Source organism: Crinia signifera, chromosome 2, assembly GCF_055691185.1.
Source record: "Crinia signifera chromosome 2, ASM5569118v1, whole genome shotgun sequence".
NCBI lineage: Eukaryota > Metazoa > Chordata > Amphibia > Anura > Myobatrachidae > Crinia > Crinia signifera.
In genome coordinates this window covers 353,248,865-353,271,465 of record NC_139218.1, presented here as the reverse complement: position 1 = coordinate 353,271,465, position 22,601 = coordinate 353,248,865, and the positions used below count along the sequence as shown (strand labels likewise).

The 22,601-nt window shown below is 46.7% G+C and overlaps 1 protein-coding gene across 5 annotated transcripts in view; it reads right to left on the bottom strand.

Moving 5' to 3' along the window:
• The window catches only part of DCLK1 (doublecortin like kinase 1), a 307,761-nt gene extending 289,088 nt beyond the window's left edge, over positions 1–18,673 (bottom strand). For 2 of the 5 annotated variants that reach the window (XM_083169786.1, XM_083169784.1), the window contains exons 1-2: positions 18,409–18,672; positions 9,654–9,722 (exon numbers count right to left, since the gene is read on the bottom strand). In XM_083169786.1, coding sequence (XP_083025912.1) covers positions 9,654–9,703 — 50 coding nt within the window. In that variant the 5' untranslated portion in view covers positions 9,704–9,722; positions 18,409–18,672. Of the gene's footprint in view, positions 1–9,653; positions 9,723–18,408 lie in introns of all 5 variants that reach the window. The other 3 variants (XM_083169785.1, XM_083169789.1, XM_083169787.1) reach the window with 3 other exon arrangements.
• Positions 18,674–22,601: the final 3,928 nt, after the last annotated feature.

Here is a 22,601-nt window from a genome sequence, read left to right as displayed (position 1 = left end):
ATTGCATGTAAGGACTCCTGGGGAGCTGACAAAGGGAACAGGCTACAGTAGCGGTAGACAGCTAGGAGATTATAAAAAAATCTAATTTGCAAATTAATGGGTGGCCGCTGATTGGCTGAGAGAGCTCATTAACCTCATAAACAGAAGCCCATCACCACCTCCCTGACAGCAACTCAAGGCTGCCTCACTGACAGAAGCCCATCACTGCCTCACTGAAAGCAGCACATCCCCCCCTTACTGACAGCAGGCACATCCCTTCCCCACTGATAGCAGCACATTCCTGCTTCACTGAAAGCAACCCATCACCTCCTCCATGACAGCAGCACATCTCTGCCTCCCTGACAGCAGCACATCTCTGCCTCCCTGACAGCAGCTCACCGCCGCCTCACTGACAGCAGCTCACCGCCGCCTCACTGACAGCAGCTCACCGCACCAGCATGCCATTGTCAGGATGCAGCCATGGTTGCATCTGTATATGAAAAAAAGGTAGCACAGTATTTCCTATGCAGATACAGCTGGGGTCGCACACACAATATAGGATTGCTGAATATTATTTTAATCAGCATGAGCTGCTTGTGTGTCCTATTTGCATAGTTTTGTGAATAAGAGATATGAAACCACACTCTGTGTTAATGAGTTGCGCCACAAAATGGAGTTACATCTGTACCCATTTCTGACAGAAATATTTCAGTACTTTTGTTCACTTACACTGATATCCAATCAAACGTTTAATCATTAAAAATAATTCAAATGAAACAGCCTTTTGTGAACTATTTTTTCCTATTATTCTGTGTCTGTTTCACCCTATGTTATCCCAACAGGGGCCATTTTATAAGACACATATATACTAAAAGGTGTAAATTTACGAAAGCTTCTAAAAATTAACAGAGGTGACATTGACCATAGCAATCAATCAGATTCTGTCTATTGTCTATTGCATCCTAGAAAATTATAGCTTTAGTAAATTTACCCCCAATTGTTAAAATAAACCCACCCAATATCTGTGTGCTACATGTATAAACAGGACGTATTTGTCCTACACGCATTCATTTTTTTACTTGTCTGCCCTCTTGCTGGATTTGCCCCAATCTCTACACGGAGCTGATAAATCAGAACGATTCTAGGCCCGAACACATGACTTTGACAGATTGTGCGATTGGTTGTGAACACATTGGAGGTTTTTATGCGCAAGTGCAGCCACTGTGTGCGAACGCCCACAGCGCTCACACATAGAAGTATGGGCAGGAGGCGTAGAGGGGTGTGGAGTGGCGGCCCGTACAATTTGCATATGGGAACGTCCAGCATTTCATGGGCGTTTCAATGAGACCGTTGACCGCCTGATGGTGCAGGTGCGGGGGGGGCGGGGGGAGGCAGCTGAAATTAGCGGATGTCAGCTGCCCGCCATAGAGGTGTCTCAGATGTGTGAGCGCTAGGGTAGCCACCTCAGGCATCTTAGATTCCTGGAGATTCCCCCCCCCCCCCCCACACGTTTATGTGCGCGTGCTCCTGGAAAAGTGGGCATGGCTTTGTAAAATGGGCGTGACCTCTTCAGAAAAGTGGGCGTGGTCACTAATACAGTATTGAATTGTACAGTAATGTATTGAAGTCCCTATTGTTACATTTAATAACACATTTCCCCTACTGACAACTCCTACACAGAGATACCTCATACATCCTCCCCTCACCGTGACACCAGTGACAACTTCACAGCAACCTCCCCCACCCCCTCACTTCTCTAACATGCATATCTGCCCCAAACACTGACCGTCCACACACACAAATCCTCCCCTCCACACTGGCATCACCATTTCCTCAGCTGATAGCACAGACAGCAGTGGTCCCCTGGGACTGATACACAGTAGCAGCAGGCTTATCTCTGCTCTGAGGCTTAGTTTGGGAGGAAGCGCTGCTGCAGCATCCTAAGCTGTTGGCTGCACAGTGGCCAGTGCTCCTCCGTCCTCTTCTCTCCAGCAGCCCAGTTTAAATATTATTGGAGGTAGAGGGAGCTGTGGGGCAGGTAGCAACTCGCAAGTGCTGGAGACTCACTGTGCATGCCCTGTGGCCTTTCTGGCACCCAGAGTTCGCACTCCACCGGAAACACCCTCCCTATGCCCCGGTCAGTGTGCACACTGAGTTGGGAGGCTGGGAAGGCTTTCAAAGTCACCCGGATTCTGGGAGAATCCCAGAATCTGGGAGACTGCAAAAATGTCCTGGAGGGTTGCCACCAATTCAGGGAGAATCCAGGAAATCCAGTAGAGGTGGCAACCCTAGTGAGCGCTGAAGAAATTATTTCTCCCCCGCACCCAAGGCTGAGAATGGATGATTATGCAAATCATCCATTCGCATGCCTGCGGGGATTCGGGGGGGAAGGGGGGGGCGGGGGAGGGGGGCTGATGCGGTCAGTCATAATAAGGACCATTGTATGCAAATAGTGAGGTATTTTGGTACGATGACAATGGGATGCGCGGCTCCCATGATCTTATGTGCTGCACATACAGATGTAGCAGGCTACATCTTTGCCCAGAGCCCGCCAGATCCCTTTCACTGGCGAGCTCCGGCGATAGGGACAGGGACGCGGGTGCGTCTCACGCGCACGCATGTCCCAGTATCACGGCGACTGGGCAGCATCTCCCTGCCCGTCTCCGCTTCAGGGAGACGCTGTCCAGTTCAGGGGGGAGTCGGGCGGCGAAGGGGACCGGCAAAGGGGGAGGCGGCGGTGACCGGTGGCAGGCTCCGTTGCCACGGGGTGCACGAGCATCTGGTGTGTGCGCGCCCCTGGTGGTAGCTGGCTGCTGGCAGAGGCTGGCCTGCTACATCTGTATGATCAGTCGGGATGGTTTGTTGTCATAAGCAGATCATATGCAGACCACATGTGTTTTTATCATACGATCTGTATCGTATGCAGGTCGTTCTAATGTATGTTCTAATGTATGTCTAGTATTCAAAGATGAGTATTATATATTTATATCTAAAATAACACTGTGGCAAATAAGATTATGTCTGCCTCTTTAGATAATATAAAAAAGAAGTAACTCGTATAAGTATTATACACATTGTTATAATATGGCGTAATGTACTTCAATAAGGCTGGTGCCAGTTACACGCACTCCTCGATGGTATCTACCAGGAGGTAACAGCGCAGTAACTCACTCTGCAACAACCTCGTGTTTACTGAGATAAATGTTTGGTGCATTCATCACTTTACTGCAAAGCTCTATACACTGCAGTATGTTCCTATAAGGTCTGCTGCAAGGATAGCATGGCTTATCAAACAATCTATGTGGCAGAAACGCTCCAATATTCACCAAGTCCTTCCTATGCAGCATGTTTCTGTCAGTCACCACACACATACTGCAGATTATTATGGAACCACTAGAACATATTCATTTTTTTCTGTATTGTTTCCTTCTGATTGAACTAGTATAAAGATATTTAACCAGCATACGTAGCATTAAGTCCTTGCATGTTTTGTCAATAATAAAAAGAGGAAGCGGCCTTTTTGTACACTGAACTAAAAATGTGTACGCATTATATGGGTGTGGGTTGTAAGGTCTACAACAACTAGGTCGACAAGCATTGGGTCGAAACCACTAGGTCAACAGGCAGCAAGGTCGACGTGGGTCAAGGTCGACATGACATTAGGTTGACACAAGCATTATGTCGACATGGGCTAGGTCGATAGTCAAAAAAAGTTGACAGGGTTTTTTTTCACAGGTTTTTTGACCCGACTGTCACAGTCGACATGGACACAGTTTGAAGTGCACCGCATCCCCTCGCTTCACTCGCAATGCTTCAGGCACAATTTTATTCTCCCTCCACACCATAGTGGATGGTAGGGCATGAAATACCGCCTGTCGGCACATGTTAGCTCAAAAAAACAGTGAAAAACCCCATGTCGACATTTTGACTGTTGACCTTGCCCATGTCAACCTAATGACATGTCGACCTAGACCCATGTCAACCTAGACACATGTCGACCTTGACCCATGTCGACCTTGTTGCCTGTTGACCTAGTGGTGTCGACCCAATACTTGTTGACCTAGTTGCTGTAGACCTAATGACCGTATCCCCATTATATGATATGCTCCATGAATGATATTGTTAGTGTTCTCCGCTGCACTCCCGGGCAAACGATATTGTGCATATACACTAAAGGATATCGTTAACAATATCATTCAGCGACGTCATCCTGACATGGCTCCGAACATGGGGGGGTAATTCAGACCTGATTGCACAGCCCTGCTACAGTGCAATCTCGCATTGCCAGTTAATGTGTTTGCTTTGCATCTAATGTGAATACAGTGGGGCAAAAAAGTATTTGGACAGCCAAAACCATTTGTAAGTCACTCACCATCGAATGATTTTTACACTGGGCACCAGTCATCGCAGGCTCAGAGTAGACAGACACTTACTCGGTGTCATATCTGGCCTGTTGCTGATGTCACACATCTTCCCCTAAAACGTTTGGGCACGCCTGTGCTTTCCCTGTCGCTCTCGCCATTTCCCTGTTAAGGTGCACATAGACGGTCCGTTCCCGGACCGTCCGTTCTGTACTATGAGATGCGCGCTCCCGCGCATCTCATCGTACGGTACAAAAAGTATGTGCTGCACATACTTTTTGTACTGGGTACACATCGCATCGGATCACAGTGCATGCTCAAGGCATGCAACTAGGGATGCGATCCAATGCGATGCGTGCTAATTAAGTGCCGAACGGGTCCGTTAAACGGACCGTGTATGGGCACCTTTACTCCCAGACCGTACGCATGTGTAGTCTATCGATAATCATGCAATTAGGTCTGATTTACCCTTGTGGTCTTGTTGCCAGTATAGTCAGGATTTGACTGCATGCACAGATGACATTGGGGGGAGGGGGCGGAGTGGTCCATGACAACCAATCAGCATTGAAGTAACATTTATAATTTGAATACTGTTATATTATACAGAGCAGCCGATTGGTTGCCATGAACAACTTCTCCACTGGCTCACTTCCCCTCCCTTATTGCTGCTTCATACATCTGCCCCATAGTGTGCGCGCACTTTGGATTCAAGAAAATGCTACCAATTACATTGCATATTCAGATATTCATATTTATTACAAGATTGCTGCCTCCGCTCTGTAGTTTATAATCACATATGTGCGTTATCGAGTGGTATGAGGAATGCTATTATAACGGAAGCACAAAATTACCTTCTTTCTGTCTATGCCTTGTAACTGAATGGTATAGTGAAGGGGGTTTCCACCACGATTCTCAGGGCTCACTAACAGTGCCGGTTTTAAGCACAGTCATACTTGAGCACAGGTAACCTAATAAGTGCATCATTTGTTTTGAAGTAACCGTCCCGCTGAATACACACTGAGAGCAATGGTCCATCTAAACTCAGCTATCCCGCTCAAGCACGGATATAAGTAAAACGTGGACGTCAGTGGCGTAGCTTTGTTTGGGGCGCCCCCCCCCCCCCGCCGTTAATGGGGGGCGTGCCCCCTCCCCCCATGCTTACCTGTCCGCGCGTCCCGGCTCCCCTCCTGGCTAAGTTCAATTAATTCTATGCAGACGGACCACGATAAAATGGCCGCCCCCATACCGCAGACAGTTTCAGAGAACAGTCTGCTTTATGGGGCGGCCATTTTATCGTGGTCCGTCTCCATAGCATTGATTGAAGCCAGGAGGGGAGACGGGACGTGCGGACAGGTAAGCCGGCGGGGGATGGGGGGCGGGGGGATTAGTATAGCACCGCAGCCCCCCCGGTGCCCCCATATGCACAGCGCCCCCCCCCGCGACCGCGGGGGCTGCGGTGCTATAGCTACGCCACTGGTGGACGTGGAAAATTTACCACGATGGGAGTTCTATTTCATATGGGATGTTGCTATTGGCAACCATTCAGAATCTACTTATTTATTTAGCACCTTCTAGAGGATAATAGATAGTATCTGATTGGTTGCCCATAGCAACAGCCATGTGAAATAGAACTCCCATCTTAGTAAATTGACCCTGTAGTGTGTCTTGCGGGCCGTGATTGAGAAACACAGATATACAGTACAATATGCTATCCATCGGTGTGACAGAAATAATGTACTAAACACTTTCTTTACATCTACGCCAAGATTTAATTCTGTTCTCTGAGGCAAGTCAGCGAGGATCAAGTTTAATTAGAAAAGTACCATATGGATAATTCCCAGGTTTGGGGAATATTGTGAACTGTATGAATGTTAATCAGATAGAGAGAAAATAGCTTCATACTGTAAGATAGGCTTAGAAACCAGATGTACTGAAGCATGAACTAAGGTTGTGTAGGGTCATATCTAACATAGCTACAGACACACTGCACCAGACCTTCACATCTTCACATTCAACAGAGAATGCATTTCCATTTTATTTATATTAAGTGATTTTGTAGAGCCCCTAAGGTAAATGTTTGTACCAGATGGTTTGTCTGCCAATGGGTTTTATACTGCAAGAATCTGCATGAATACACACTGAGAGCAATGGTCCATCTAAACTGAGCTATCTGTAAACTAAAGTTTATTACGATGAGAATACCCCTCACTTTAAATGCCGCAAGATCAATCTGCTGTTCACAGCAACCCTGCACATTGGATTGTTACTGAGGAGTTTTACGGTGAGTATCATGCCCAGGGCGAAACAAATCCAAGTAGTGATGTCACTTAACGATTTTGATAACAATATCATTAAGGGACAGATGTATCAAGCTTCAAAAAGTGACAAAATGGAGAGTGATAAACAGCCAGCCAATCAGCTCCTACCTGTCATGTTACAGGCTGGGTTTGAAAACTGTTAGGCAGGAGTTGATTGGCTGGATGTTTATCACCAATTTATCACTTTTGAAGCTTGATACATCAGGCCCTAAGTGTGTACAGTATGCACTATATGGTTTGCCCAGTGGCAAACACTATAGTTTACTATATGGGTAGTGCTGCTAATCGGGGCTTAATAGGAAAGATGTTACCCCAGATATTTTTAAGAACACTGCAAGGAATATGGCTAAAATAAATGTCATTAAGGGTACTTGTACTATCGTAAGGGATGCGGATTATTCAAATTATAGCTGGTGCATATAACCATGTTAATCGAGCGTCATCCATATTAGAAGTGCCTTGCAACCTCATCGGACTGTATGAAAAATACAGCTTTCGCCCACCTTACCATGCTCTGTAAAGAAACTATAGAATGAGCAGTAATAGTAATCCTGGCCCGTCAGATTGCAATAGTGCCCATGCAGAAGGTTGTAAGGTGGTGACTCGGGTCTGAAAGGATGCATGGATGATAGAACTCTTGTGCCATTATTCCATGAAACAAAACTCAGACGTCCTGCAGTACAGATGTATCGGGCCTTATTGTTGCTGGCGATCCGCCAGCAGCATGCTGCTGGCGATCCGCCAGCAACACGGCACCTCTATCTGACTGAGACGCGCGTGCGTCCCCCACGCACGCGCGTCTCAGTATCCGTGCGGCGGGGTGGCGAGGCGGACGCAATACTGTCCGCCTCCAGCTCGAGGGGGCTGGGGGGGACCTCTGGCCACTGTGGGGGGGGTGCGGTCGCCCGGCGTGGGCACAAAATATGTAAAACAGGAGCAGCCTGCCACCCCTGTAGTTCTGTTGCCGTGTGCCTGAGCAATTTCATATTATAGGGGGTATTCAATCCCGCTGCTATTTTGGATGGAGGAAATAGTGGTGTGTGCCTATTCAATGTTGTCTTTCCCGACTGCATTGAAGAGGCAGATCGACAGAACGGCCCGACTTTAAAAGCAGTTGGGCGATCACGGCCAAATCTACAATCCACAGCCGTTTACGTGGACACACCCCTTTTCGCCGATCGTCAGCCGGGACATCCCGCCTGGTGATATGCGGTAAAGCAAAATGAAAACGGGCCGGGTCACGGCTGTCGGGCCGGATCGACAGTCGTGACCCGGGATTAATTACCCCCCTATGTCTATACTTTGCAGATGTGAGTTTAGTGAGGGACTGTTAACAACCAAAGTATCCTATGGCAAAGTTGGACATAATAGGCCTGTTTGTCGGCGTATCTTCTGTACCTAGCATAAGGCAGCTGCAAGAACGTGCTGATATCAACCAAGCTGCACCTGCAGTCACAGTCACATCCTACAACAACTCCCTGTAAGCCCTGTACACACTAGGTGACCAGCAGCACCGCTGATATAGTTAACTATATATAGTTAATTATAGTTATAGTAACTATGATATCATTTATAGATTACTATATCAGCAGGGCACGGGGCAAACAAGAGAGAACATACACAGTGAACGATATTGTTTAATGATATTGTTCAGTGAGGTCACCGGGTCCCCTGCTGGACAAGTAGTTACTGACGGTCAGGGGCGGATTGGCCCGCCGGGCCATTTCCCGGTGGGTCGGTCCAGATTTTCACCTGGCTGGGCCGCCGACCATGCTACCGGAGCTGGTGCTATCAGTGCCGGTGCTGGCATCATCCTATGCGGCGGCCATATTTGTTTTGGGCTATGCTGCCCTTCTATGTGACCAGGCTGCGGCCGCTGGTCGCGGGTGGGTGACGTCACCTGCGAGCGGACCCCCCGGGCAGTAGCGTTAAAACACACACTCCCCCCCAGGCAGTAGCACGCACATCACCAATCCCCCGGCTGCTTCGAGATTGGAAATGAAATCCGGCCCGGGAACAATCAGCCCCTGCTGACGGTATTGTCAGATTGAAGCCCCATATATACTAGGCCAGGGGTGGCCAAACCTGTCCTCAAGATATGAATGCAGCAGGTTTGAAAATGTGACAGTTAGTAATGACTACAGCTGTGCACCAGCTAGGGGATTTGGAACATGTGGACTGTTGGTAGATCTCTAGGACCGCTTTGGCCAGCCCTGCACTAGACAATGTTTTTACATTATATCATTCAGAAGGGCCCTTCTGAGGGATATCTTTTAAAAACTCATCTGGTGTCTATGGGGCTTTGCTGTGATATCTCATTTAGACAATATTGAGGAAAAGAAAGCTATTGTATGCATGTGCATATCTTGAAGCAAAGCAGTATTTATAGTGTATGTGTAGGGTGTGAGGTGGGCCCTAGTGTCAACTTTATACCTACCTGGTGCCAACAAGTGGATCCCCCCCAAACAGCGCTATCTTCCCAGTGACATCTTTGGGAAAGATGGAGTTGCACAGTGAAAGCAAAGACCAGAGTCAGACCTCTACTACAGTCTTTTCTAGACTGTGAGCATGTTCTACCACTTACCAGCAGCAGGTAGGATGTGGAGGGCAGGGTTTATTACGCCACTGTGTTAATGGGATATCTTTCAACTTTTGGAACCATATTTGAACAGAAGCTGTCAGGCTGACTCATTACATATCTATATGACATATTTACCTATAGTGAAACCACACATTCAAATTTCAACACAGCTAAGTTGATCAATCAGGACAGTCATGTTAACTACATGCCTCTGGCCACAATGCCTGTGATTTGCCACACTCACATGCTCAACAAATATCATTCAAATATTATCCTCAATACAATAGCAGTGCGTCACATTTTAGTGCACTTTGTTTACTTTCCACTTGTCACATTTTTACTATTTCACACATTTAGTGAGGGAAGAAAAGGTTTAACATATAAATTACGTTTGGATTATTAGAAGTACTTTACCCCAAGAGTGCCTCAATTTGGAATGCTTTCTTCTCCGTTTCTTTGTCCATTATCTTAACCCGAAGAAATCTAATAAAAAGTGCATGAGTGTGCAGTTTAGGCAGTTTAGAGAACACAGGGGGAGAAGAATGAAAAATACATTTTTACCGACAAGGGGGATTGCTACAGGACAAAAGAAGGTTTGAAAACTGAAGCCTATGTAACAAAGTTCTTTATTAAAGCAAGGTCGACAGAGGTCTGGAACAGCCTTGGACTAACAGGAGGCTGAATGGCTCAATGTTAGAAAATAGACAAGCATAAAAAGAAAACAAAAACAATGTATCAAAAGAAACCTAAATGTAAGATAAACTCATCTCAACCAAGAAATGAGTATCAGCATTACATTGGTCACGTGTGGTGAACCAGTTATTTCTTTCCTACTGTAACATTCTAATTCATTTCATGGGAAGATTATGTTTCCAAATATAGGGCCAATATTATCTGAACAGTGACTGTGAACATTGGTTTTGCATTTATTCATGGTCACTAGATCTTCTTTGTAATCAGTTACACCATTGTTCTTCAACCTCTAATGTTCCTTCATCTAGAACAATAGGCATCTGCCTGAAGGAAAATCATATTCAAAGCGACTCAAAATTCAAATACAGTAAGTTCTATACTAAACAGCAATACAACTAAACAAACACTGAACTGTCCAACTCATAGGGCTCATTGTGAATTACTGACTGCAGGTTGTACTGTAACAGCGATAAGGTTGCCCCTTATGTAAGGTACTACTGGAAGTTATTGAGGCATGAATGCCCCTTTTAGACCAAGAACATTTTCTGGGTTATTGCCCGGGTCGACCCGGATCGGGGCTCGGTGTGAATGGTCCCCTTAAAAAAGAAAAACGGGTCCAAAGACCCGGCAATTCAACCCGAGAAATGGTCTGGGTTAAGCACGAGTGAGACCCGTGTTCAAGGGCAGCGCAGGGGCGTAACTACCATTGGTGCAAGGGGTGCAGCTGCTATGGGGCCCAGAGCTGAGGGGGGCCCATCTTTACTGTCTAAGTAATATGTTTTACATACATTTATCACCATCAGTTGGTAAATGGGGGGCCCTTACAATCTTTTGCTATGGGGCCTACTGATATCTAGTTACGCCCCTGGGGCAGCGTAAACGGGCAACCCGAGTCATCCAACCAGGGACCGGTTTACACCAATGAGGAGAGCCCATACCTCCCGACCGCAGCGTCCTGAGGTTGGGCAGGGGGCGCATAAAGCCTCCGCTGCTGTCTGCTGTACTATGCAAACAGCAGCGGAGCCGGGGAGGAGGTGAATGGAAGCCTGTGTGCAGTATCCATTCACCTCATGGACAGAAGCTGGGGGCACACGCAAGCTGGTGGCAGCCCAGCAGCTTTCCTGGGTGCTGGGCTTACCCCCAGCATGTCCTTTGACATTGCGGGGGTCTTGGCTGGGGGATTTCCCGTCACTTGCAAATGATGACGTCAGCCCAGGGCCCACCTCCGCTGACGTCTCCCGCCCGGCATTAAGCTGGGTGGTCACGCCATGTAAAAGGGGCCAAACGTTGGGTCGCAACTGGGTTGGAGCCGGGACCAAAGACCCCAGTGTGACCTGATGTTTTAGTGTAAAAGGGGTATAAGTTACTGGTTAAATATATGAAGCTGCATAGAGGTCTCTAAATCATCTGTATCAGGGGCCATTAAGGTCCATGAAATCATCTGTATTCAGGGGCATGTTATCCTTATAAATAATTAAGTGATCACATGAGTTTTTAGTGTATAATAATTGTTGACAAACAAGGGCAGTACAGATGGTGTAATGGTTGGCATTACTGCCGCACAACACTGAGGGTTCAATTCCCAAAACAGCCCTTACTGTGTGGAGTTTGTATATTCTCCCTGTGCTTCTGTGGGTTTTCTCCTGGTGCCCCAGTTTCTCTGCACAAGCAAATAATATACTGGTTAATAGGCATTCATCAACAATGAAGCCTCGTGTGTAAGTGTGTGTGTGTGTGTGTGTGTGTGTGTGTGTGTGTGCGCGCACACGAGCAGACTAGATGGGCAAAGTGGTTCTTAGCTGCCATCAAGTTCTCTGTTTCTATATAATAACATCACTAAGCTCATATAATAGGTACAAGCTAACAGACATTGATGGGTTTGATTATACAAATATATAATATGGTCCCATCTATGGTACAGGCTGAAAAATAGGACTTCCCCAGCAGTGCATGGTCCATGGTAGAGCAAAGATCCATACACACTGGGCGACTATGCCCAGCGTGTATGGACAGCGATGATAGCATTCATCGCTGCAGGGAAAGCCGCTCAGTGCATACACACTGAGCGGCTTTCCCCCTGCCCTCCGCAGACGGAGCGCTATGCAAAGCCGCTCATCTGCTGGTATAACCAGCAGATGAGCGGCTTTCCCGACTATGTTGTGGGAGCGCGCAGCAGCGCTCACCGCTCATCGCCAGCCATACACACTGGGCTGCTTTGAGCTGAAAGCCACTCAAGCCTGCTGTTTTGAGCGACTTTCATCTCAAAGTCGCCCAGTGTGTATGAGCCTTAAGGCTTTGCTTGTGACATCATGAAGGGTCAGCAGCATTATAACTGTGGTAGGAGTAACAGGTATAATATATGATACAGTATTTTTGGTACTTATATGTTAGTTGGGCACCCACTAAGCAATTTGCTTAGTTTTCCGCGTCCGCTCGCCATGATTCGGGCTCGGTGGCTCGCTGTGCTCGCCACACTATATAAAACTCCATGCCGACATGAATAGTGGGCGTATGAGCGTACTAACTATAGTGGGTGCCCAACTAATATAAAAGTACCATATTTTTCATACAAAAGTGCCTCTGCCTTTGATCTTTCCCCACCAGTTTCAAAAGACTCACATCACTCCTCTGTGCTGTTTTTGAATGGTTATGCTGCCCATACATATGTGCGATCAGATGCGATGCGACATCGCATTGCGATGTCGCATCGCATCTGATCGCATCAAGTGGTGCCCAGTGCAGCACCCGATGTCGCATGCCATCCTGCGATGGACATCGGGTGCTGGAAGAGGGGTGGTGTGGGGCTGTGTAGGCGGGACCGGAGCTGGGGACCATAGCAGTGGAGCTTTCAGGCGGTGGGACTTGTCAGCAGCAGCAGTGACTTTGAAACACTGGGACGGCCCTCTGATTGGCTGAGAGAGCTATCTCAGAGGGCCGTCCAGTGTTTCAAAGTCATCTGCTGCCACTGCCGAGTCCCGCCGCCTGAAAGCTCCACCACTCCGGTCCCCACTACACAGCCACCATGCCTCCCCTGCTGCTGCATCGTCCATCCGGTCCCCAGCATTAAGGTACCGGCTCCCCGCCAGCGCTCCGGTACCCATCCCGGCCCCGCTTCCCAAACCCACCGCTGATTGCATTCGAGCAATCGCATGTGGTTAAAAACCACATGCGATTGCTCATGCAATTCGATAAATATTATGTGCAGCTCATAATATCTATTGATGCAACATCCGACGTCGAATGTCAGCTTAAAAATGCATGCAATCATTCGATTTATCGGCCACATGTGGCCGAAATCGAATGATTGCATTTGATATCTCACATATGTATGGGCAAGACAAGAACATGCTGGCATAAGTCAAAGTTGTCTACACATGGACCTACAATTTATCTGAGAAGAAATTGTGGTGCTTCTATTTATATTGTAATGATCTACCAGTGAGATGAAGCAGGAGAAGCTCTTGAGATGAAGTTCATAAAATACATCTCGATCTACAGGAAGCATTTCGTGTTTCTATATTTATCCAGTGCACTTTCATCGCTTAAGCTTCTTTCCTATGTCACAGCGAGTACTCATATACAGTCCTATAAACGAGTACTCATATACAGTCCTATAAACCTCTTCGCAGCTTACTGAGTCAACCAGAACCAGGCCCATATACTGTACTTTATTATTGGTCTCGGTACTTGTGTATTATCACGGCGCCCCCCATTTCCATCGCAGGGCATTATACTACCACAAAATCGCATCGCATGCCATGCCATATGATCGCATGCGATGCGATGAGACGCGATTATACCCGGTTTTTAATTGTACAGGCACCCAGACCCGATTTTACATTGTATACCCACCCTGATGGGTAATGACAATGTAAAATGCCCCCCCCCCCATTGTTAACGCCACCCTACTATCAACGCCAACTTGAAGCATGGCGAGCGCAGCAAGCCCGCAAGGGGCGGCGGTACGCGTCCTCCGACCTTTTCATACCCCCACTATCCACGTTGGCGTGGAGTTGATTTCATATAGTGTGGCGAGCGCAGCGAGCCACCAAGTCCGAAGCGTGGCGAGCGCTTGTGAAGTAATGCGCGTCCCCTCGCCACACTTCGGGCTGGGTGGCTCGCTGCACTCGCCACACTATATAAAATCAACTCCACGCTGACGTGGATAGTGGGGGTATGAAAAGGTCGGAGGACGCGTACCACCGCCCCACGCGGGCTCGCTGCGCTCGCCACGCTTCGGGTTGGCGTTGATAGTGGCGTGGGGTTAACAATGGGGGGGCATTTAACATTGTCATTACCTATCAGGGTGGGGGTACAATTAAAAATCGGGTCTGGGTGGGCATTTAACATTGAAATCGCGTCGCATCGCATGCCATTATAATGGCATGCGATGAGACGCGATATTAAAATTGTACACTCCTCCCGGGAAAAGCCTCAAATCGGGTCCATCGCATGCCATGGCATACCATCGCATACCTTAATTAGTGGTATGCGACGCGACGGGCGCCGTGATACTACACAAGTACCTTGGTCTCCCCTGGTGCTATGTAACAAGGCGGATAATTCTAAAAAGGAAGTTAGCGCCTGTCGTTGCAACAGCGGGGGAGATAAAATGCAAGTGCCAGTGCAACGAACAGTACAAGCGCTGAGATGCCCATTTTTAGGGCTGATCCTGACCGTAGTTAAGATCAAATGGGTATGAATGTGGTAAATTTACTAAGATGGGAATTCTATGGAAAATAAGATGTCTTCTAGAAGGTGCTAATTAAATAGGAAGTACAACCTGCAGGCTTCTCTCTGTATAAAAATACGAACAAGAAATACATTTAAGAAACTGCATGCCCCTCCCCCCATGAGCCTAACCAGCCCGGACTCTTTGTTGGCTGTTTGAACATGGTACTGGTTTTCAAAATACAGGGGACCCCTACTCCTTCCCCCCCCCCCCCCCCCGTATTTTGGGAACCAGGACTGGGCCAAGAACCCGGCGCCGGTTCTAGAAATACAGGGGGACCCCATTACTTTTTTTCCCCCGGGCATTTCTGCAACCAGCACTCAAAGAGCCCGGGCTGGTTATACTCTTGGGGGGGGACCCCACGCAGTTTTATTTATTTAATTTCCTTATTTTTACACAGTGAAGTCTGCACAGACCTGACTGATCCGCGCAGGCTTCTTGCTGGTATTTGGCTGCCAGGGAAACTTCCCCATCAGAAAATATGAATCCTGAGAATACGTCAGCTTAGTAAATTAGACGTATTCGCAGTTCGTATATTTTTGGCCTATTACAGCCGATCCCAGGTCATACCCATTCGTACATGGGATCGTCCGTAATCGGGGATCTTACTAAATTTCCCTCAGTGATTGTGGACAATGCAACTGTAGCAGTGGTTCTGAACATCCGCCATCCGCACCCCTGAACATGGCCTCTGTGGCTGTGGATCTGAATGTGGGAACATAGCAGCGTTAAATGAAATGCCTGTGACACTCAAATAACACGCCAATGAGAGACTTTGGGCCTAATTCAGATCCTATGGCAGGGCTGCGAATTCCCTCCCAATTATCAAATGACCACCCATGTGTGCGCATACACGGTTCCCCTTGAAAACAAAGCGACTATTCGCAAGTTAATTGACAGCCGGACGGCGGTTGTGGGCAAAACCCCAGTGTTTTCTGGGAGTGCTGTTTCAAAGTGGATGTGTTTGAAGTCCCCCTCCGGTCCAATGCATCAGACCTGAGCCGGAGGTTGGAACTGCTACCTGTCCGACCTCTGACACGGCCCCCCTTCCGACGGTGTCGCATGCGATAGAACACATGTTAAAGTACTACATATGATGTATCGTTTGCAATTCTGCCGTCCGGGAAGGTCTCAGGAGCCTCAGGGGGGCTCGGGTGGCCATACACTGCCGCTATACATCGCAGTAGTTTATGGCCACCTTAAATCTGACCTTCCTCATGCTTGCAAACGAAAGGGGCATTGCGAGGCAACAAAACTGCATATGCAACACAGTCCTTGGCCTCCCCATGCCAGTGTTCCCGTAGACGGCAGGCCCCACCACCATCCCTCCTTGCAAGTGCCCCTGCCTGTCAATCAGGCAGTGGAATTTGCATTTCCGATATGCAAATGTAAGACCAGTTTTCCATATGCGCAGAAGGGATATGGCACATGCACAGTTTCCTGATAGTCGGGGAACTGCGGGTTGGATTGCTAATGCAATCCAACCTGAATAACCCCCATATTACTCTTTTAGGCACATTTCCATGAAGACTACCCCATTGAGACCAACGCTACATGCAAATTCACATGAGAAAAGTGATATATAAAAGATGGCTGCACTTTCCATGTAGGGAGACCAAAGAGAACTGCAATGGCCTAAACTCTATCAGCATTTTAAGCAGTGTCTCTGAATAGACATTCATATATGTTAGGATTAAACATATGAATAGAAATGTGTCATATTCTCTTTTTGGCCTGGAAACCATAGACAGTGTCCTAATTCAATTCTAGAACCAGATGCAGGATCATTTTCCTAGTAATCTGGTCTGACTAGACAAGTGCTATATTGTAGACACACAGGTCTGGCCACTAATGATTGCAGAGAATTCCAGAAAACGTCCCTCGTTCCTCATAATAAACAAAATATCCTGTATTCTACTGATTCTATACTGATCTATAGATTACCAAAATACTTACAAACTAGATTTTGAGTTCAGAGCAATAGCCGTGGCTTGTTACCCAAGCTTCTAATTGATTTCCAATGCAGAACACACATTCATTGGTAGATTCCTTATTCCAAATAGATAACAGTCAGGGTGTCATCAAAAACCCAGTATTGATGAGCTGTTTGCTACTGTACACTGTATATTATTCTAGGCAGGAACAATGCGCTGACAAGCTTGTGCTGAGATTTATCCTTGATTAACTATGGCCAATGTGAAAAAAATCTAATAATAATAATAAAATATACATGATAAATAAAATCCTATTCAATAGGAGCCATCAAAATGTGACTGTTCAGAGGCTGTGATCCGGCAATACACGTTATATATTGTAACGTGTGCCTGATTATACAATGCATCCAATATAAGGAGGGTGCAGTGCCTATTTTTTCCCAATACAATGTGCTGACAATGCAGTGTGCAGCGGATGAAACAGACTGGGGGTGCTGGGCTACCTTACTAATTAGGTTATAAATGCAATTTTGCCGAAATGCACAGTTAAGGGTTTGAATGACAGATAAAGCCCATCTATCCCTACAGATTACAACCCTTCCACCATGCCATGTGCTGCAAAAATAAAAGGGCAACTCCCCTCTTCCCATGTTCACTTCAGGTGTGTTTCTTCCATGCCGTTAATCTACGGTAATCCAGCAGGGCACAGAGATTTTCAGGCATGTGCCCTATACTCAGGTTTATAAATCAATAATTCTCACATTAACACTTGGGATGCGGAGTAATCAAATGGTGATCTCACCCCTGTACAGCAGCAGCAGCTGATGATGAAGCCACTTGGAGCATTTTTAGGATGAGTGACAGAACTGTATTTCTTTGTGTAATCAGTATTCCAACCAGCAGATTCCCAATCTGCACAGCTACAAGGGAAAGTATGATGCCAAACTGTCTGCTTGTGGAATTTAAGCTATTCCTCTCCCCAACATGCATACTGTATCTGTGAAACTACAGCATCAGTGTGCAATGGAGGCACCCTACAGCCTTTATACATAAGTTTAGTAGTGCGACCCCCCCACCGCCTCACACACTCTGCTTTCCCTACAGACTGTATATAAAGCTGTCAATCAAGAGAACTATTGTCTGCTCTGTCTTTCAACATGCAATCACTAAACCATCAGGGCCAATTACCCACAGAGGAATCAGAGGGGGCCTGGATATTGCAAACCGGCATCCTGTATGCATTGTCACTGTGATGGGAGATAGATCTAATATGTACTGCCAGCATTAGCTAAGCCACCATATTTCAGCACCATATATATAGCACTTTCACACAGACCAATATATATATATATATATATATATATATATATATATATATATATATATATACATACATACATACATACATACATTATAAACATATGCCTATACAGTGACATTATATACTATTATACTTTAAAAAAATGGGCTGTTCATAGATATATGGATAGATGGATGAATGGATAGATATATGCATACATACATAATACATATATACACATAGGCACCTCTTATATATGGTTAGGCTGGCACTGGCAGGATTGCAGTACACCTCCGTTACTATGTAATGTGTAATGAGATGAATCAGACCAGCTCCGTGCCCACCTCCCCTGCACCCCCTGGCACCGGCTGCCTAGAGGGCATACGACATTGATACAAGTTCCAGCAGCATCTTGTGCTCTCTGGTGCTGCAGCCACCAGACTTGGCATCTATATACCAGCAATGCCCAATGCAATCAGTAGGCAAGCAGAGTCAGTGTAAGGGACTTACCTTAGTGTGTCACTATTGCCCCTTCCTCAATATGCTCCCGGTTGGATTTCAGAGTGGATGAAATGGGCCAGGCAGTAAATGTCTCCTTTCTGGGTGTATTGTGTCTTTGTTGTACGTCTCCTCCTGGCCCCTGACTGGATGAGCTGCTGCTGCTGAGTCCGGGCTGCAGCTGCTTTCCTTCTGCTGCTATTGCAGTGATTTGCATTAGCCCGGCCCTCACTGAGATGCTTCTCTCCTCCTCACACCAGCAGCAGCAGCAGCACCACCATCCACACAGCCAGCCCACCCTTCCCAATCCCTGCCTGCTCCTCCTGCATCATCACATACTGTATGTGCTGCTGCTGCTGCTGCTGCTGCTGCTGCTGCTGCTGCTGTAGTGTATTCACTATTGATATCTATTGCATCCCCTGGCTATGCAGCACACACAGGCACCACCATGGTAACGAACCTGAGCAACTTTACTACATCTCAGAACCTTTATTATGTATAGAAAATGGGACAGGTGCAACTTTTGTGTGTGTGTTGTAACATACAATTATTTACAGTTTATTTACAGTTTCTTATATGGCGCAGCATATTCTGTTGCGCTTTAAAATTGGAAACAACAGTGATTGAACAAACTGGGTAGAAACAAACCGACATAGAGGTAGGAGGACCCTGCTCGCAAGCTTACAATCTATACAATTCAATCTTACAAGACAAGTGTCTACAATTATAAGAGATAAAATACCAACTAATCTGCTGCCAACAGGACAAGGTAAAAGGCTGAAGCGGAATAGAACCCGGTACAGAGTTTGATTACTGGAGCATTTCCATTCCAGGGTTCTGTTCTGTTTTTTACCCATTTCCCACTCCTAACTGTCAATTTTCAAATACAGACTGTGTAAAATATAAGGCAGATACAGTATATAATTTTTCAAACTCAGCCTGTAACATGGCAGGTAGGAGCTGATTGGCTGGCTGTTTTTCACTCTCCACTTTATCACTTTCTGAAGCTTGGTACATCTGGCCCTTAAGAGCATTTCCATTCTGGGGTTCTGGGTTCAGTTGCGTTTTTTTACCCATTTCCCACTCCCAACTTTCATTTTTCAAATACAGACTGTAAAAATATAAGGCAGAAGCTAATTTGCTGATACTTTATCCATCACGATTTTATCTCTCTTTGAACTTTGATAAAGTAGGTGAAAAGATAATTTGCCACCCACTTTTTAAAACTATTAAGTATTGCAGCAACTATATAGGCAACACAGGAGATGGCTCTGCTGTCTCTTTCCGACATTGCATTAGAGATTGCCATTGGAAGGATATTTACTGTATAGAGATGGTCACCAATGATGGTACCATTGAAGGATAATCCCCCAATGGTCCCCACTGTTTTAGCGTTAAGTGAGCTACAGTTAATCAGTGCCTGAAGCTGGGGCATAGCGAGTGTTGAGGGATGGAGCTGAGCTCCAAGACCCAACACTTGGTATTTCTGTATCATCGATTGTGGAAAACCATCTGGTTCTCTTCCCTCGATGGTAAAAGTAGTCACCATTGGTCATAGACCATAAATGATTTCAAAATACCTTCCTTTCTCAACTATGAAAACTTCCAGTTCCTAGGGGCCCAATCATTTTTATAGGGAGGAGCAGGGCTATTTTTCAGCAGGCTCCAGGAGGAACTGAGGCCCTTATTCTAGTTCACTCTTTCTGACAAAATATTTCTTAGATGGACAAAACCATGTGCACTGCAGGTGAGGCAGGTGTAAAACCCCACCCAAATCTAATTATCTCTGCACAAGTAACACCTGCCTCACCTGCAGTGCACATGGTTTTGTCCATCTAAGAAATATTTTGTCAGAAAGAGTGAACTAGGATAAGGGCCTCAGTTCCTGCTGGAGACTACTGAAAAATAGCCCTGGGGAGGTATACATTCAGACCTGCATCCCCCACCTTATTAGTGCGCTTGTGGTATATGGTCCAGACAGATCAGTCACTAGCCTGGTGTTGGAATACAGACTGGCCGGATTCAGACAGCGGGGCGAGCGCAACAAAGACCCTTGCGGGCTCGCTGTGCTCGCCACGATGCGGGCACGGTGTCTCTCTACGCTCGCCACCTATTCTATTCTCCCTCTGTGAGGTCGTGGACCCCCACGAGGGAGAATAGCCTTGGCCCGTCGGGACCACGAGTGTCAGGGTTTTGACTGTCTGGATCCCGACGTCAGGGTAATGACTGTCGGGATCCCGACTGTCGGGAAACTGTCCGGCACCCGTTAGTGCATATACATGATGCACAGTAAGGTGCCCACACATGGATAGATTTTTTAAACGATATGGCCGGCTTCAACAAATTGGAACGACCTACAGTATTGTTTAAAAACTGTCCGTGTATGGGCATGATATCGCTGCAATGCGCATACCCGCCACTCGTTATATCAGCATGCAGAAAGATAACGACATGTCTTGTAGGATTTGGCACACACCATTCTGTATGTAGGCACGATAAACAATGTGCTAATGATGTGTTAATTATTTACAGCCATTTTCGATTACAAGGCAAATTGGGTGACATATTGAATTGTTCTAAAATCCTGTGTGGACACCATTATGCTGCCCATACACTTGTGAGATATAGCATGAAATAATTCAGTTGTGACCACATCTGTTCGATAAATCGAATGATTGTATGCACATTTTGTGTACCATGCGATGCGATGCACGGTCACGCTGGTCGAATCTCATGTCTCATGATCTTATGTTCTGCACATAATATTTATCGAATTGTACGTGCGGTCGAATGCTGTTTTGTGCGCATACGATTTTTCTAACTGCGATGTTCAATTTCTGGAGAAATCCTGGCCACTCCTCTTCCACCCACTGTGCACATGACTGTTCGATAATCTGGTGTGTTTTTGTCAGCATTCAATGCAATCGCATTCGATCATGTGATCCCACCAAATTTTTTATCGCAAGCGACATTCGATAAATCTCATGATTGTACACACAATTGTACGCAAAAAAAGCATTTTCGATGCGATTTATGGAAAGGTGAACTTCAACTGAAATCAAACCCGATATTGCGTCGAATGTAATCGCGCAAGTGTATGGGTAGCATAACACTGCCAGGTCAAACCTAGCAGTGTAAGCTTTCACTACCAGTTATTAGTGCATACAACTTTCTCGCTGCGCCATGCGAGGGGGTGTAGTCAGGTCAGTATAATAATAATTTTATTTATATAGCAATCTTCCTTCAACAGGACTCAAGCCTCTGTACAGGTAACAAAAACAAAGCACATGGCACAAAATACAACAGGCATCAAAACAAAGGATATTGTACACAAGATACAGTATCAGGCATCAAAACAAAGCACACAGTACAGTAATACAGAAGTAAAAAAGGGAACCTAGAGAGTACAGTAAGCATAATGCAGGGTTGGTGCAGACATTAAATTCCATGTACTGTATATATTCCACCCACAGATAGGGGGTGCCGGATGACTCACTGACAGTCGGGATTACGATGGTCATTTTTCAGACATCGAAATCCCGACTCTCAGGAGCCGGACAGTTGGAATCCCATTTTACACAGGCTATTTTCTCTCATCGGGGTCCACAAGCCCCATAGAGAAAGAATCCTGCAAGGGGCTTAAATGCGATCGCCCCCCCTGTTGGGATCCCTATGTCAGAGAGTTATACTGGGTGTGGTATAGGGGTTCGACAGTCGGGATCCCGACAGTCATTATCCCGATGTCCGGATCTCGACTGGCCAGACCCAGACAGCATGGCGAGCGCAACAAAGCCCCTTGTGGGCTCGCTGCGCTCGCCACGCTGCGGGCACGGTGGCTCACTATGCTCGCCACCTATTCTATTCTCCCTCTATTGGGGTCGTGGACCCCCACGATGGAAAATAGCCGACGGCCGTCGGGAACCCGGCTGTCGGTGCTTTGACAGTCCAGATCCCGACGTCGGGAGAATGCCTGTTGGGATCCCGACTATCGTGACCCCGTCCAGCACCCGTTATACCATACCCACAAATCTGATAGGGGAGAGTAGGAAAGTATGAATTAATGTCAGTGGTAGGGCTCATAGGCAGAGCTGCGTTTCAGAGCCGCTGTCCTTGCACTGGAGCATTGAATTGCTCCAGTGTATTTGGTTATGCAGCCCACAGTGAGTTGGACAGTTAATTAACTGGCGACTTCAGGGGCCCGATAG